This window comes from Clupea harengus, chromosome 22 (genome assembly GCF_900700415.2).
Source record: "Clupea harengus chromosome 22, Ch_v2.0.2, whole genome shotgun sequence".
In the NCBI taxonomy this organism is placed as follows: Eukaryota; Metazoa; Chordata; class Actinopteri; order Clupeiformes; family Clupeidae; genus Clupea; species Clupea harengus.
Genome location: NC_045173.1, coordinates 1,736,220 through 1,753,719, shown reverse-complemented (window position 1 = coordinate 1,753,719; position 17,500 = coordinate 1,736,220). Strand labels below are relative to the sequence as shown.

Below are 17,500 nucleotides of genomic sequence, written 5' to 3'. Positions count from 1 at the left end.
CCTTACACACAAAAGCCCACTGTCAAATAAACAACCACAAGTCAACAGGAACTAAAATGATTACAGTTCATGTGAAATCACAAGAAATCAATTAGGAAATGGAACATAAATTGTACTCAAGGTGTTGCAATGTCGCTGGAGTAGCACTGACTTTGGTAAAGAAACGCCAAAAAACTATGTTTTAAAAAATGTATTTATTAAAGCACGCATTCATCAGTTTTATAATGTCACGTTGTAAAAGTATGCTGAGGTGAATAGTATTTCTTGCTGTGACACTGATGGAAATAACTGAATTTCATTTAGCACGCTGCAGTGGAGTTTATACCACCTTGTGGTCTTTTACAGTTCAGAGGGTTTCCAGTTCATCAAGTCTGGAATAATCATAGCATTGCAAAAGCTAATTTATATTGAGGGAACTGGGCCTAGAGGCATGTAATTGTTTCTTTAGAGCCAATTAGCACTCACTGTTGATTTAGGCATTGCTAAATGTTTCTGCCCTAACCATATGAAACTATTTCTGATATACAGTGTAAATAACTAATTGAGTTCAATGAAATTCATTAGATATCTTGTTCATGCAAGCCAAAGTGCTCAGCTTTAAATGAAATGTGGGATTCCCATTAAATTATAAATGCATTATGTCAGTGACTGGTCATCTAGGAAAAAAACAAATGGATATTTAAAACCAAGACCATGTTGAAATGTGTTACATTGAGCAGATGATAATCAATGCACAGTGTTTCTAGTGAGTGTCCTAAACCAAGTGAGATTGTCAACCAAAGAAGCTCTCATGGGAAGTGAGATGTCTTTATCAGTTACGGATCGGGCTGCAATATAAAAGCCATGTCATTGATATGATGTTTTTAACATTCTGCAGCACAGGTAGCAAATAACACTGGCATATACCAGTTCATTCTGGGGTATAAAAGGAGAAGTTAGGGAAAGGATGAGAATGGGACGTTCTCCTCTCTCCTCTCTCCTCTCTCCTCTCTCCTCTCTCCTCTCTCCTCTCCTACTTGAGTACACACAAAGAACATTGTGATACGCTTGACTCCATAATAAGGAACACAGATTATTGGTGTCTGGTATTTTTTGGTTGATACAGTGACTATTGTAACAGTTATACTTAAGGGATAATTAGTACTTGTCCAATTAAGGCCCTTTACGTTACAGCCTGATTTTCTATTAAAATATGAAAATATTTGTGCTCACGCAAATCATCTAAACGAAAAGGTCACCCTAACCTCAGGCTGTCATACCCACACACATACACTTCCAACTGTACGCCCTCCCCCCTATCTTAAACACTGTAGCACTATCTCCAATACTGGTCATTATTTGTCATTTTACACAAAATATGAAGAAAACATTAAACGGCCTGACTGTTCTACGCAGCAGATTCCCCAGACATGCAACATCTGGCTCCTGACACAAAGTTGCGCAAGATTTCATTTTCTATCCAGGCAGAGGTTAAATGGAAGTGTTAGCAGAGCCATTTCATTCTGTATACTGCTTAGCTCTGCACTGCCTGGATGGCTGGTGCAGCACTCCCTCCCTCCTCAAAATAGATATGTGTCAGGCGCAGGAGCGGGGTGGGAAGGGAAGAGAAGGGATGGGAAGAGAAGAGGAGAGAAAAGAAGAGAAGGGAAGGGAAAGGAAACCGTCTACCACTGCCAGCCTCTCTTAACACGTTCCCACTCTTGAGGAACTCACACTCATAATTCATTTATGGCTCAGAACTCCCAAACCACTATAGCGAGTGCAGAGCTCAAGAGGTGGCGGCAGTCACAGTGCGGTGGCCTTTTCCCTTCTGACATGCACTTCATTCCGAGCGGAGCTGCGAGCGCTGCCCAGTTCATCTTGGCTGTGCAGAGCTAAGGCTGTGCTTATTTAAAGGGCCGACTCAGGTCAACCAGGGGTGTCATTAAGCAAACCCCAAAACAGCGCCTATGCCTGATCTGGTAAGTTTCACACACTGCTGCAGATACTGATGTGGTTTTGTTAGTATTGCTGGTCGTGTCATGACACCCCTCTTGGAGAGCTGGAAGTGTTTGATGTTGAAACCCTCAGTGGACGATCTCCCATCAACCTCCCAGGCTCTCTTCACTGGGGTTTTTACAATGGGATTCCTCTTCAAAGATATTGGCCCACAAGCCACTTAATAGAAATATAAATCTTATTTCAATGTCAAAGATCTGGTAATAATGGGGTGTCACCAGAGGTTTATTATGAGTGTGGGGATGGACAGGGCGTGGCCACAAGCCCCAGCACAGGGCTGCAGCAGGCTCTTCCTGCAGCGGGGGCAGCGGTGCAGCCCAGCCCAGCCCAGCCCAGCCCACAGACAGACAGACAGACAGACAGACAGGTAAGAGGGGAGTGACCCTGAGAGATTGTGGCAGCTGAAATCCTTGCGGTGGCCTTTTTTACTCTCTCTGTCTTTCCCCTATTTCTTCTCTCCTTCTCATGTCATTGTGTTCTGCATCAACCCCCTTACATTCCCAAGAGCTGCGAGAAGGTTGGTGTGTTTTTCGTTTCTTTTTTTACTTCCTTTTTTTTTTTTAACTCAAACAACATAATTTCAGTTACAGACAGTTTAAAAAAAAAAAAAACAATTAGAGATAGATTTATTCACAGAATAATAAATAGATTATGGTTCTCAGTTTCATTTTTTTAATAGATCATTTTCTTGGAGGATGATTTAGAACAATAACAGGGCTTGGTCAGGGTGTTTACGTTTTGCATTGTGGGGTCTTTTCTTGTTTGCAAAAAACCCTTGGAATTGCTTCCTCCTCAGAAGGCTTCTGTGCACGTGTTGTCATGGAAACCCAGCAATTGGAAATTAAAGACATTTCTGCATGATGGGAGAATGTAACGATGCTTGCATGCCTGAACAGGAACCTTGTTTGGACGGCTCCATGTGTTTCTAATGAACTGTGCTCGCTGTCCTTCCTTCCATTTCCACTGTGTGGTCCTTGTTGTGTGTGAGTGTGTAGTTTGTGTGTGTGTACTGTTTTGTGCCCCGTAATTGCTCTTGGCCTCGTCTCACTGTGTGTGTGTGTGTGTGTGTGTGTGTGTGTGTGTGTGCCTTGTGATTGTGTGTATGCTCTCAGTGCCCAAGGGGTTTCTTCCTTAGCCAGTGCTAGATAGTCCTATGGTGGTTTTCATTTTCCCCCCAATTTTCCAAGCTATTGATTTGAACACAAATCAATGGCAGTGAATGACTATTTTTTTCACCTCTGTCATGTAACCATTCCAGTGCCCAATATGTGACCTTATTAGAGTTGCAGCTCATTTTATTCCTATCAACAATCACTACTCACTGCACGGAGGTTCTCTTTGGCTTACAATATTATAACCAAAAACTCTATATGTTTTTTAGCTTCGAACAGACATGAAATCTTATCCAGATGTTTCCCGCAACAACAACAGGTCAAATACGATTACATAGCATTAGATTAGATCACACCGTGCCACTGGGACTGCTGCAAAGAGACATGGCAGAAGTAGTTGGTGGTTGTTTGGGAAAGGAGCCTCCATTAAAAAATGAGTTCATTTTTTACCCTTGTGTGTTACGAAATGAGATTAGCATCAATGCTGCATGGATGAAAGTATCGCAATCAATGGGGATTAGCCTGGTGTTGGATGAAGTATAGTCTTAATCCAGTGCACTCAAAATCCCCTCCCGTGATACTCGGTAGACTGATCATCGTGCAACCTTCCCTTCATTACAAACCCCCACCCCCTCCACACACACACACAACTCCCCAAATAGCATCTTCGAGTGTGTTTATCAGGAAACATCCGTGTGTTTATCCTCTAATGTAATTAATGTGAGAGAATGCAAGCTGAATGTTTTGTCTTGGTTTTGCCCTTTGACTGTGGCATGCGCTTGCATGGTATGTTGTATGTTGCATGTGGAAGAACTGCAAAGATGGAGATAATTATATAATTGGACTACTACCCATTATCTTTGCTCATATTGCTTGGATTGCAATGCCCTCTGCAGTGTAGTGTCATTTAACCTAGGAGCCGTGACTAATTTACTAACAGTGGTACGATTCAAGTTTTTTTTTTTCAGTGTCTTTTTTTATTGAGGGAGGGAGGGAGACACCACAGAGTTGTGATGCCACGTTGTGTCCTCTGACATTTCCAAAAGGTCTTATTTGATGTGTGACTCACTTGCAGCCCTGGCACATTGCTGTGTGCTATCACTGTAGCATTTTTGTCTGAAGTGCTTTAGAGCTGTGGCCATCAAAGAGATAGCAGGGCACGGCTGTCCATTGTTTTTATAGTGGTGTTTGTTCAATAGAGCCCTTTATTGCTGTCTTACAGACAGAAGGAAATGAACCCTGGGCTGGTGGTGGCACTGTTGTAGAGCCTGAGCGCTTTTAAGGAGCTCCGTTTGAGCACTCCCAGCTGGGTGGACACCACTGCTGGATTAACGCACTATTAATTTCACTGTGGTGTCTGAGAGGCCATGATTCGACAGTGACAAATCCATCTGAGCAGGAACAGCTGGGGCCATGATTTAGGTCTGGCCCCACAACAAAGAGATGCTATCAGTTCAGGCTTTTAACAGTGCCTAGAGTGACAGCGCTGACGAAGTGTTGCCTTTGTCATCCATTTGGATGGTGTTTTTAATCTATGGCCAAAAAGGCAGCATTCTATATCATATCACTGGGAGAATTGTGTCAGTTGTTGGGAATCTATTGTAAGCTCGGGGGTTACTGGGCCCGTGGTTCTCTACAAAAATGCGCTGAGGTTTTATTGTTTGGTGTTTGTTTTAGAACGTGGCAAATAGAATTCTCTTTTGGTGCAATATGTTCTGAGTGTAAAACATTACATTGATGGAACTAGAAATGGCATGCTGTCATTGTTGCATGTGGATGATGTCTATTAACCCAGTCTTTATTTGTCATTCTACTCACACAGGCATGTATTCATTAACAGTCAGCTTTGTTGAGTCTCTGTTTAGATTTTAATCTCCAGCTAAGGCTTTCATGTGCTAACATGTATGTGTCCAATTCTGGGTATCTGCTGGCAAATAACAGTTTTACAATTTTACAAATGTGTAATGTTGTTTGAAGGTTGTTATCAGACGTATGCCTTTTTATTCACTGGAAAATCTGTGAAAATCTGTGCTTCCAAAAAACAAAATTGCCCCTCTATAATCTGTTATGTTTCTGGGATTGGGTTTTTTTTTTTTTGCAAATCTTTGCTAAATTCCTAACAAGGCCAAGGTCTCTAGAGGAGCTCTTTTTACAATGATAGAGTTTTGAGAAAAAGAAAACATCTGTACCTAAAATATTTATTTAGAATGAGTGAGCTTATTGCAGAAAACGAATGCCCGAGAGGCCTTTGTTAATTTAAAATAAACAACACAGTGTTAAATATCTGAGTGGGGGGGAGGTGTGAGGCACTGGTGAACGCACTGTAGCATAACATAGCCTCCTCTTCTAGTAGCTGTACACAGGTTTTTGTGGTAGGGGGATATCCTCTTATCCCAAGTCAGTCAGAGAGCTTCAACCCTGAGCCATATTAAAGAGACCATCTAAGCCACCGGATCAAAGACATGACTGTCAGAAGAACCGGCTCTGTGCTCTCCAGTCTCTCCCCTTAAACATTTAGAGCCTGAAATAGACCTTGTGGTTCTTCACACAGTCTCAGTCGCTGGTTCGTATGGAACTCCACAAGCCTAGGAGAGCGCAGCAGTGACTGTGCTCTCAACTCCAAAGTCATATTTCCAAGCTCTGTCCTTCCACATGAGCGAGCAGATGTGCTGACAGACAGTCTTTTTGACTGTCCCAGCTCCCCCCTTCCCCTTTCTCTGTGTCTTTTCTAGTTTGTCATTCATGCCTCTCCCCCCCGCCCCCTCCCCTCCCCTCAGCCATTATGTCTGTACTCAGCATCCCTTTGCACTCCATCACAACCAGCCCCCAAATCTCTCTCTCTCTCTCTCTCTTTCTCTCTTTCTCCCTCTCTCTCTCTTTCTCTCTTTCTTCAGTACTTTCTCATCTAGTTGTCATCCAGTCCTCTCAGCTGATGAAACACACTTATGTCACTGTCACTGTCACTGTCTCTCACAACCTTCTTCACGTGTTTCCTCCCTCATCATCATATTACCATCCTTAGCCCTGGTAGGACTCACTGTACCCACCAGGGATTTACATCACTTTCAAGATGTTTTTCATGGAATTAGGAGCAGCCTTATTGCAATCACAGTCTCTCCCAGAGTGCATTGCAGCCGACTCCCCTCAACCATAGCCCCATTTCTCTGATCGTGGCTCTCTTCAGAAGTACCTGAAGACCCATGCCAATCCATGTACCTGTCCCGTGCACCAACCCCTGACCATCTTGTTCCTTTATGCTCTCTCACTACTTCTTCAGCTTTCCTCGGTTGTCCAGGCATGCAAGCGACTCATGACTCATACGAGATATGCACCATGTTTCCCCCCCCGTTTCTAGACGAGATATCTGAACACTCTAAAACACTTTCTCCAGCCGAGCTGCAGTCTCCCGCTGCATGATGTCTGTGAGATCGATAGTTGCACCTATTGATTGGAACCATGTCAGATCTTGAAAAGGCTTCATCTGGTTGATTCTGCCCTTAAGAGACACAAAATCTAATTTAAGTTTCTCATTGTAGCGCGCAAGCTGCAAAAGTGCTAGCAGGGGTGCAGCCACAGGTTTAAAACTGTGCCTGAGATCTTTAAATGCTACAAAGGTTTATGCAGATCTAAGAAAATGTCTCTGTCTGTCTCACCATTATGGTCCTCTTCCTTTGTACTGGGAGCTCATTACAACCCAAGTACTGATGCCTGTGAGTGGTGTCTCCCGCTGTCCCTCTCAATGTGTCAAGACTGCTTTTTGGCTCGATCCCTTCATCTGAGGCCAGCAATAATAGAACATGAGAAACTTGAGTTAGATTTCTGTGTGATACCTGACAGTTGAACCGATAGTTATGTAGATCAGCAGAGAAGTTCATTCTGAAATGCCAGTCCAAAAAAGAGCACTGGACGTACCTCAGTGTATCTGATTCCATGAGTGATGCTGTGTGGATGGAAAGCCTTGTGATGTGTTATTCCACATTTTTGCTACCTCTCTGTTTGTCAATCCTCTGCCTCCTCCAGTTCGCCGCGTGGCCCCTCGCTTCACCATCCCCCCCACCAGTCACGAGATCATGCCGGGGGGCAGCATCAACATCACGTGCGTGGCAGTCGGCTCCCCGATGCCCTACGTCAAGTGGATGCTCAACTCGGAGGACTTGACCCCGGAGGATTCCATGCCGGTGGGCCGGAACGTTCTGGAGCTAGAGAGTGTGCGAGAGTCTGCCAACTACACCTGTGTGGCCATCAGTAGCCTGGGCATCATCGAGTCAGTGGCACAGGTCATCGTTAAATGTAAGCATGTCTCCACTGCAGCTCGTCTGCATGAGCGGTGCTAATGTGTCTGGGCTCATGAAACAAGTGTCTGGGTTTGTCCACTACATTCTATGTTCTTTTCTTGTTGCGTGCCATCGTTGAAAATATTCTAAATCTAGCATACATGCCATCAGACTCATTCATTGGCATGTATTATTCACATTCATGTTTTTCTTTTAGCGTTCCAGGATTTATGTAAAGAATGATCTTTGCAAAGGTGTCCATTGTGCACAAAATTAACTTTAGCAAAATCGTTTACAGTTTAAAGCTCAGAGATATATGTAACATGCCCAAATACAATAGAATAGAAAAACACAGATAAACCTTGAACTACTCTATTCTTCTTCTCTACTTGTCTTGAGTAATAACAGTAACACTGTTGACCTCCATTGGTAATCCATGTATTCACGTCCCTGCGGTCCTGGGGGGGCGTCTGAGGGTATGGTCTTCACAGGCTCCATTAATGAGGCCTCAGGACATGTTGTGTAACACTCAAGCGACTACATTTAGCTGCACTCCAATGGCTACCCCCCCGTGACACTTCAGCTGCAGACCAGATGCAGCTCCAGATGCATGCTGGTATTCTAGCGTTGGTCCTCAGGGTTGATTGTTACAAGTTTAGGCTTTCATATTTATATTTAGTCATTTAGCAGACGCTTTTATCCAAAGCGACTTACATATGTGCGACTTACAATGTATACACATTTTACATTTACACTGATGGCACACTGCACATCAGGAGCAATTAGGGGTTCAGTGTCTTGCTCAAAGACGCTTCGACAGGGAATCGAACTAGCAACCTTCTGCTTACTAAACGACTTCTTTACCACCTGTACCAATGTCGCCCCATGATGGGGAAATGTTCCAGACAGCCTCCCTCTAATAAAGGAGAGGACCCCATCACCATCAATACTACTGAGTACAAAAACAACTAGGCATCTCTCATGCGCAAGAATTTCATCAGTGTATTAGTCTTGTGTTTTTCGACATGACAGTAATTAACTGCCCCTACCCTATGCTCCTTATTATACCATACAATTGAAATACTTCACACTGCTTTGTTTCCTTAAAGACAAAAGTCCACTGCTAATTTAATTTACCTGTACACTTCATGAGAACCATTTGTCCACTATTTTTCTGATGGGAAAAAATGGTAAAAGCAGTGCTCTTGAGTGGATGTGCTATTTTGGTGCCTTTGTGAGGCAATTTATCTATTTCTAATCCTGCAACCCTTAAAAGCACCAGATAGTAATCAAACCAGACAGTCAGACATGCTTCTGGAAGATCCAGACGCTCATGTCCTGTATTATCATCATCATCATCAATGCAATCTTAGATTATTGGGCTCTTTATACACTCTGGCTCGGACATTACTCATCTATTACGGTCATTATCGTTTCTAGTTGTAGTAGTGTACACATGTTATTAGTATTTTAAAGCTCTTTGTGTGTGTAGAGTCTTCTGAGTTGTCATCTCGTCATTGCCATTATGCTGTAAACGGATATAAAGCAGGAATGAAATGCAATAGTTTCTAGAAATAAATGCATTTTAGGGGATGAGCATATGCCTTGAGGTAAAGACATCTATAGTATAGAAGTGGATACAGAGTCTGTACATTGGTAACACTCCTGAAAGGTAAATTCTGTTATGCATTGGGGCTACACCACCACCTTGGTATGCATCAGTCTCCTCTTTAAGCACATGCTGTGTCATCCATTATTCCTGACATAATTATTAAACTCAAGGTTGACTGATGCTATGTGATATATATAGCATGTTTGGTCTTTGGAAGACCTTTTTGAAAATAACAAATGATCTGTGTCTTTACCTGTCATACTGGTATTTCATCAAACCTCTCCCCTCACTGTCAGTTGCTCTGTCCTGCTCATGCCCTTCCAGCTCTGCCTAAGGCTCCAGGGATGCCCATTGTTACCGAGACAACCGCCACCAGCATCACCATCACCTGGGACTCGGGGAACCCTGACCCTGTCTCCTATTACATCATCCAGTACCGCGCCAAGAGTCCCGACAGCAAGTTTGAGACGGTGGACGGCATCACCACCACGCGCTACAGCATCGGCGGTCTCTACCCCAACACCGAGTACGAGTTCCGCGTGTCCGCCTTTAACAGCATTGGACAGGGGCCTCCCAGCGGCAGAGTGGAGGCCAGGACCGCCGAGCAGGCGCCCGCCAGCCCTCCTCGAAACATCCACGCCAGGATCCTCTCCTCCAACACCATGATGGTGCGCTGGGAGGAGCCGGAGGAGCCCAACGGCCAGATCAAGGGCTACCGCGTGTACTACACCATGAACAAGGACCAGCCCATGAGCATGTGGCAGATCCACAACGTGCAGGACAGCGTCATCACCACCATCCAGAGCCTGGTGCCCTCGGAGACGTACACCATCTGTGTGCTGGCCTTCACCTCGGTCGGAGACGGACCCCCCTCCGATCCCATTCATGTTAAAGTCCTGCCTGGAGGTAAGGAGCACACGTGGTCACAGCAGCGTCCAGTAATGACGACACTTAACACAACATGTCCAGTAATGACGACACTTAACACAACATGTCCAGTAATGACGACACTTAACACAACATGTCCAGTAATGATGACACTTAACACAACATGTCCAGTAATGATGACACTTAACACAACATGTCCAGTAATGATGACACTTAACACAACATGTCCAGTAATGATGACACTTAACACAACATGTTCAGTAATGACTACACTTAACACAACATGTCCAGTAATGATGACACTTAACACAACATGTCCAGTAATGATGACACTTAACACAACATGTTCAGTAATGATGACACTTAACACAACATGTCCAGTAATGACGACACTTAACACAACATGTTCAGTAATCACTACACTTAACACAACATGTCCAGTAATCACTACACTTAACACAACATGTCCAGTAATGACTACACTTAACACAACATGTCCAGTAATGATGACACTTAACACAACATGTCCAGTAATGATGACACTTAACACAACATGTCCAGTAATGATGACACTTAACACAACATGTCCAGTAATGATGACACTTAACACAACATGTCCAGTAATCACTACACTTAACACAACATGTCCAGTAATCACTACACTTAACACAACATGTCCAGTAATCACTACACTTAACACAACATGTCCAGTAATGACGACACTTAACACAACATGTTCAGTAATGACGACACTTAACACAACATGTCCAGTAATGACGACACTTAACACAACATGTCCAGTAATGACGACACTTAACACAACATGTCCAGTAATGATGACACTTAACACAACATGTCCAGTAATGATGACACTTAACACAACATGTCCAGTAATGACTACACTTAACACAACATGTCCAGTAATGATGACACTTAACACAACATGTTCAGTAATGACGACACTTAACACAACATGTCCAGTAATGATGACACTTAACACAACATGTTCAGTAATGACGACACTTAACACAACATGTCCAGTAATGATGACACTTAACACAACATGTCCAGTAATGACTACACTTAACACAACATGGGCAACGACACAAACCATTTAGGATCCTTTCATTGTTACAGCTGCTGGAGAATCTGGTCGCTTGTTTTGTAGCTAGAGCAGAAGGCGTGTTACTGTTATGCTAACGGTTCCCATTCTGGTTCAGTTCCAGGGCAACCAGGCAAGTTCCAGGTGGGCCGAGTGACTGACACGAGCATTGAGCTGACCTGGGAGCCAGCCTACTCCAAAGAGGGCATTCTGAGTTATGAGTTGCAGTTTAAATCCAAGTTTGGGAATCAGGTGAGGTTTCACTGTGTCTATGCTTCTTTTGTTCCATTTGTCTATACAGGTCTATACAGAGCACATTAAGAACAGCATAGGCCACAAAAGGCACATAGAACAAATTAAATAATGTACTTTAAAATGACTAGTTCTAAATGTTTTTACTTTGTGCTTATTAAATTACCTATTTCGTATGGCAAGCCTCACTTTACGAACCATAACTGAGATTGAACATGTTTTTCCACCTTTTAGGAGAAAAGGACCTTTGGGCCCAGATCCTCCTATGTCATTGAAAACCTGAGAGCCAACACCGAATACTTCTTCTCCCTGGCCGCCAAATCCAAGCAGGGCATCGGCGCTTTCACCAATGAGATCACCGAGAGAACCGCCCAAGCCAGTATGTCTCCTCAGTCCTTCTGCCTACGGTAGCTCTGACCAGCAGAGCCCCCATTGATCTGTTCCTAGCACCCTTAAATGGCTCCCTTCGTGCTCATCCAATTTCATTAGTCACCATTGATCGCCAACTCTTAGTAGGCGAGTTGGAGGTGGACTTTATGGGGTTTCTGCCATAAACTCCCCAACAACATCTCGCTACAGAAGTTCTTTTGGGCTCTTTAATGATTGAGGGGAGGAGAGACGTTGAAGGAGCTGTTTGAGGGTCACGGGCAGAGAGATTATGCCTTCTGGTGCGTCTGGTGTGTGGGTTGTTCTGATCTATCACCTTCCCTTGATTTCACCCACCTGATCTGTGTGCTGGGAGAGTGACAGTGTGTGCTGTCTGTGTGGAAGCGTGCATCACTTCACCCAGGACAAGTCCACTGCTCACAAAATGGCTGACGGGATGCAGGCCCATCTCAGTATGTCATGTGCGTGTGTGTGTGTGTGTGCACATCCATGCGTTGTCATCCTCCACCTCCATCTCCATCTCCACGTCTCCTCATGCCCATGCCTTGTGTGTGAATTGTATCTGTGTGTGATGCTGTGGGTGCAGACTGTGTGTTTTCAAACAGATGTCTCATTACCACAAACAAGCCTCAAACAGACTGGATGTGTTTTTTTTTATATTATACACCCTGTTCTTCACAAACACTTTCCCCCTTACACAGTTTTTTTTTTCTGTTCCCACAAGTCCAGCAGGACAAATTAGATTTCTCTCCGTACAGCCCTCCATTACCTAGATTTTCTATCTCAGTTGACTTTTCATTTTCAATCTTGGAGCGGTGAAATGGTCAGTCTAGCTCAGGATGTCAGGTGTGTTGAAGATTGACTGTATGGGCCTGTATGGGTTTGTGAGCAGCCGTGCGCGGGATAAACCTTTGATACACCGAATTTAAAAGGTGTTAGAAGCAGCGATTCAGAGGTAAGTGAGGCTCTCTCTGAGACTGTGGGGGCAATTACTGTGATAGCTGAGACCTCAGCTGTGATGTCATGCACACACACACACACACACACACACACACACACACGCACGCATGCACAAAGACCACACCTCAAGGCTATTTTCTTTTCTTTGATCACATAGGCACTCTTAGTGTGGGAGGGATCAATCTGCGGCAGTCTCATATCCACAGTTTTCTTTTGAAAAGATTGAAAGGAACATTCTTCAAAACTTTATCCTGTAGACCTCAGTACAATCTATCTGTCTGATATAATTGGTTTGCCACTTTTTTTTTACCAAATTGTTTTGATGCTTTAACAGCTATTGGTTTTGATTGAATGTGAAACAGAAAACTGGGGTATGTCTCTGTTTACTTCTGCTGTTGGAGCCACAGTTTTCACACTGGCTTGGACTTCACTGCATGCATAGATTTTAAACACCCAGACATGCATGGTGGGTGCAGTAGAAATAAACAACCTTTTGTTCATTACCAAAGAGTTCCCTCAAAATGTGTGTGTGTGTGTGTGTGTGTGAGAGAGAAAGAAAGAAAGAGAGAGAGAGAGAGAGTGTATGTGTATGATGTGTGTGTGGGTGTGTGTGTGTGTGCGTGTGTGTGTGTGTGTGTGTGTGTGTGTGTGTGTGTGAGAGAGAAAGAGAGAGAGAGAGAGAGAGAGAGAGAGAGAGTGTATGTGTATCGTGTGTGTGTGTGTGTGTGTGTGTGCGTGTGTGTCTGTGTCATGGACTGCTTGATTGAGGAATTGACCTGCAGATTGATGGCCTCTTGGGTGATGTTTCTAGAGTACAGACTGATACGCTGATGTGAGTGCTCAGCCTGAGATCTCCAAACCCTTTCCTCTGCCTACCATTCCACGGTAGAGAACAATGCAGACACACTTGGGTGGCGAACAGATTGAACGGGAATGGCCTCTGATAAGAATACCATTTCACTGTGCAGAATTCATTTCAGACACTTACGACGCCTTTGTTATGCATTGTGATTGCAGCCTAAAGCTATTGGAGTTTTATCTTCACCGCTGAAGGTGCAGGCACTCAAAAAGCCTTGTTGTCATCTCCGTTGCCTTGAAGCCCCTCTGTTGCAGCCATTCAACCAATAATATCGTATGCTCCGTAATTTTCACAAAACATTATAAAACACAATATGGCCTATTTTTCATGGCGAGCACAAAGGTGATACGCTGTGCCTCAAAGCTTGGATTATAATCAGTAGCATTTAGGAAATCCAAAGCACTGTTAGACAGCATTGCCTGCGAGCAGCTAAATCACACACCATGGAGTGGATCCCTTCTCCTTTTCTCTTTAATGTAAGCTGCTTAACAGTTTAGTGTTAATGCCCTAAGTGTCCAAGTTAACTTTGGGAATTTGCAGTAGCACTTCTTTCTGAGTTTGCCCTACATATGAGTTCTTTATCTTCATGAGCTTCACATTTGAAACCCATGGGCACAGCACACACAAGCACGGACAGTGTACACATGTAGACATGGACTGAGGTCACTAGCCCTGTGGTCCGGGCGGCGCCTCTGACCCGCTCCAGGCTTGAGGACTTTGTAGCATCTTTTGAAGAAATTCTCAGTTCCTTCATAAGCCTCCATGAATGCTTGCATGATGTGTGCCACTAAAAAGGCCCTGATTCTCCGTGGCAGTGGACTCTCTGGGCGCACTCAGCACAAGGCTAGTGGAGGGATGCCCACTTGGACCCCTTCTGTGCCGCCTCATGCCCACTGTACCCTCACTAGCCGCAGCCAATCCCAGCAAGAGTGACAGAGGCAGAAATTGCGCTGTAGGAGCGGGCAATTACACACTGTCATTACTTAAGTGTGACTTGTCGTCTTTGATAATTGAATTATTTCGGCGTCAGATTTAATTATCGTGTTCCATGTTTTGCGCACGCACACACTGAAGTGGGGAGGCAGTGGCCGGGTGGAATGCATGAATCCTGGGTGCAGAGTCACATGCTGTTATCAGTCACATTGATTATTACGAGCGCGGGATTCAGACAGCCTATTATTTTTAATAAGTCACACCATCCTCTCTCGCTGTATGCCCCCGAGCGCTTGGTCCAGCCAACACTGCTCAATCTCTCAATGCTCTCGATCAAACGTCCAAAGCCTCAAATGAGTTGCCATGCCCAGCTCATAATTGTATTTAAACTGCATTGCATGCTATTGAATGCGTAATTTAACGGGTCATATGGTAGAGGACAGGGTTTGGAGTGTGTGTGTGTGTGTGTGTCTGTGCACGTGTAGCCTTTGTGTGTGGTAAGAAAGTCTTTTATCAGAGGGACTAAAAGGTATGTATTGGTTCAATATAATATATTTTTCTATTCTCAAAGCATTTATTCTTAACATTCAATTTAATTTAATTTCTGTTTATGTTCGCTGTTTCTTTTTATTTGGTTTTATGCATTCAGCATTTCTTCATTCCAAACTTTGCACATATTTTTTACCAGTGCATTTAAGTGCCTCGCACCAGTTTTTTTTGCAGCTGTTGCCATTATAATAGTATAAAAAAGGCAGCGATAATCCTGTATGTGTGAAATTTAATTTTGCTCAGGTGGTGTAATTCACCATTACCACTCTGAATCCTGGCCGCTCCCAAGGCTGAAATGATGTCTCATTTATAGCACCACAATTCAGTCAGAAAATGAAAGGGTAGTGTGTTTGGTCTTGGCGGACTGGAGCTGCTGCTGCTGCTGCTGTTAGAAGCAGCTGCCGCCAACCTAGTGGTAACTGCTGTATAACTGTTGCTGCTGCTACTGTTGAGACATCCTAAAGCCATGAGTGCAAAGAGCCACTAGCCCAAGCAGGTGTAGACATGTAGACAGGTGGAGCGGGGGGTGAGGAGGGAGCATGGAAACACTTAAAATCACTGTGCAGACAGCTGCATGGCGTCTACCTACCAGTACAGCAGTAAACAAGTGCTGTTGGGCGTGTAAGAAGCTGATTGGCTCAAAACACCAGAAGACCAATCAGCAGCGTCCCTCAGAGTGTCCTGACCGAACTGATTCATTTACAGTATCAGACTCTCAATGTGATCTACAATAGACCAATGGGTGGCCAAGGCCCACTTCTAACATACCTAGAAGTTTCTATGTAATCTCTGAAGTAAGAAGTTCTGACATAAAGACACTTTTTCCTGGTGACATTTGATCATTCGAAGAGGAAATTGTCCTTTACTAATGTAGGCACTCCGGAAGCTTCCATTCGGTTCAGGTTTCGCCAGCAGTCTGTGCTGGAGGCCTTATCTTAACTCGGCTCTGAATCCATCAATCACTCGCCGTGCTGCAGTGGGTCGGCTGGACACCCTGCAATCTATTTCACAGCCCTCTGTGCTGTGATTATGCAGGCTGTTTGGGACCAATACCCCCCCCCCCCACACACACACACACACACACACACCCCCCCACCCCCCGTCAATACGGCATCACGACCTGTCACTTCCAGACAGAGGGGATACCTTGATGATAGACCGGTGCTATTGATCACCATTATGACAAGTCCATGCATCACCATCTCTCACCAGTGCACAAGCCTTCTCATTGCTGAGTCATCTCTTCCCCTTTTGTGTTCTCTTGGGTTAATCCTCGCCTATTGTTTTTGCATTCATCCTAATCCAGCACTGGCTGCCGTTGTTGCTTTTTTTGCTTGTGTTCAATTTGTGGTTCATTTAATTTTGCAATTTTCTACCCTACACACATGCGCCTCTGCCATCTTTTATTTTGTTTTTCTGTCTTTCACCCTGTCTCTTGTTCCTCCTGCGCTCTTTCTACGCCCTCCTTTTCCTTTCTTTCTTTCTTTCTTTCTTTCTTCCTTCCTTCCTTCTTTCCCTTTCTCTCTTTCCCTTTGACCTCCCGTCCACCACCCTCAGAACCCTCATCCCCCCCTCGTGGGGTAGAATGCTCTCCTCTTGGCTCCTCCTCCTTACGGGTAAGTTGGCGCGCTCCCCCAGAAGAGGGGCGCAACGTGGACCTGGAGGGCTACGAGATTCTGTACCAGCCCCTAGCCAGCGGGCTCCAACCAGAACCCGAGCCCGAGAGGACCCAGCGCGTGGGGCCGGACCCCTGGCAGGCGCTGCTCAGCGGGCTGAAGAGGTGGACGCGCTACAGAGTGTCTGTGGCCGCCTTCACGTCGGAGGGCTCCGGTCCACAGAGCTCGGCGCTGGAGTGCCAGACAGATGAGGATGGTACGATCAAGCCATGATTTATGGCCTCTTGAACTCCTAAATGCCTCTTTGTATCGATTACTCGAAGGAGTACATTTAGAGATTACATTAGCAGAGCACAGAAAATTGTAAATAATGTGGTAAAAACAAAAGCTTTGAAAAAAATCTAATGAAAGGAAAAGATGGACAGAAGCAGAGGTCTTTTCAGGTCACAGATAATAATGGAAAGCCAGACTTAAATGGGAGCTTGGGACATTGTGTATCCAGCAATCAATGGAACAATGAAACGAGGGACTTGAAAAAAAGATGTAAACCTCCCTTCTTCATGACCTTGTTTGTCCAATCATTACTAACTGAACCAAGCGCTATAATGAAGGAAAAGAATAATTTCATCGTAAAACGTGGAGATTCTCTGTTGTTCTCGTTCTAGTTAATGGGTGTTAATGGGACTTGTCAGTTGTTGATAACCAAGAGACATGACAAAACTAAATTCCTTTTGCCTGATTGTACATTCCGACTTGGATTTGAAAGCATATAGTTTCATCACTTGTATTACAGGTTGTGAATATTAGGCGAGAATGAGTAATTGCTTTCTCAACCTGGGGGTTTTATCTTGTATTTCCTGTGGCTTATCTATGTGTGGCCACCTTGTGAGTTGAATGCTTGAGAGAGAGATGTATTATCTTAAAATGGATGGGAATTATTTCTTGTGCTGCTCTACAG

At 44.3% G+C, this 17,500-nt stretch overlaps 1 protein-coding gene across 8 annotated transcripts in view; it reads left to right on the top strand.

The window, feature by feature from the left end:
- Window positions 1–17,500, top strand: part of LOC105903858 (receptor-type tyrosine-protein phosphatase S-like) — a 73,268-nt gene that overhangs the window by 34,588 nt on the left and 21,180 nt on the right. For 4 of the 8 annotated variants that reach the window (XM_031560131.2, XM_031560133.2, XM_031560132.2 and 1 more), the window contains 5 exons: window positions 2,504–2,515; window positions 7,131–7,400; window positions 9,321–9,902; window positions 11,105–11,238; window positions 11,473–11,617. In XM_031560131.2, the coding sequence (XP_031415991.1) occupies window positions 2,504–2,515; window positions 7,131–7,400; window positions 9,321–9,902; window positions 11,105–11,238; window positions 11,473–11,617 (1,143 nt within the window). Of the gene's footprint in view, window positions 1–2,503; window positions 2,516–7,130; window positions 7,401–9,320; window positions 9,903–11,104; window positions 11,239–11,472; window positions 11,618–16,483; window positions 16,799–17,500 lie in introns of all 8 variants that reach the window. The other 4 variants (XM_031560137.2, XM_031560135.2, XM_031560134.2 and 1 more) reach the window with 2 other exon arrangements.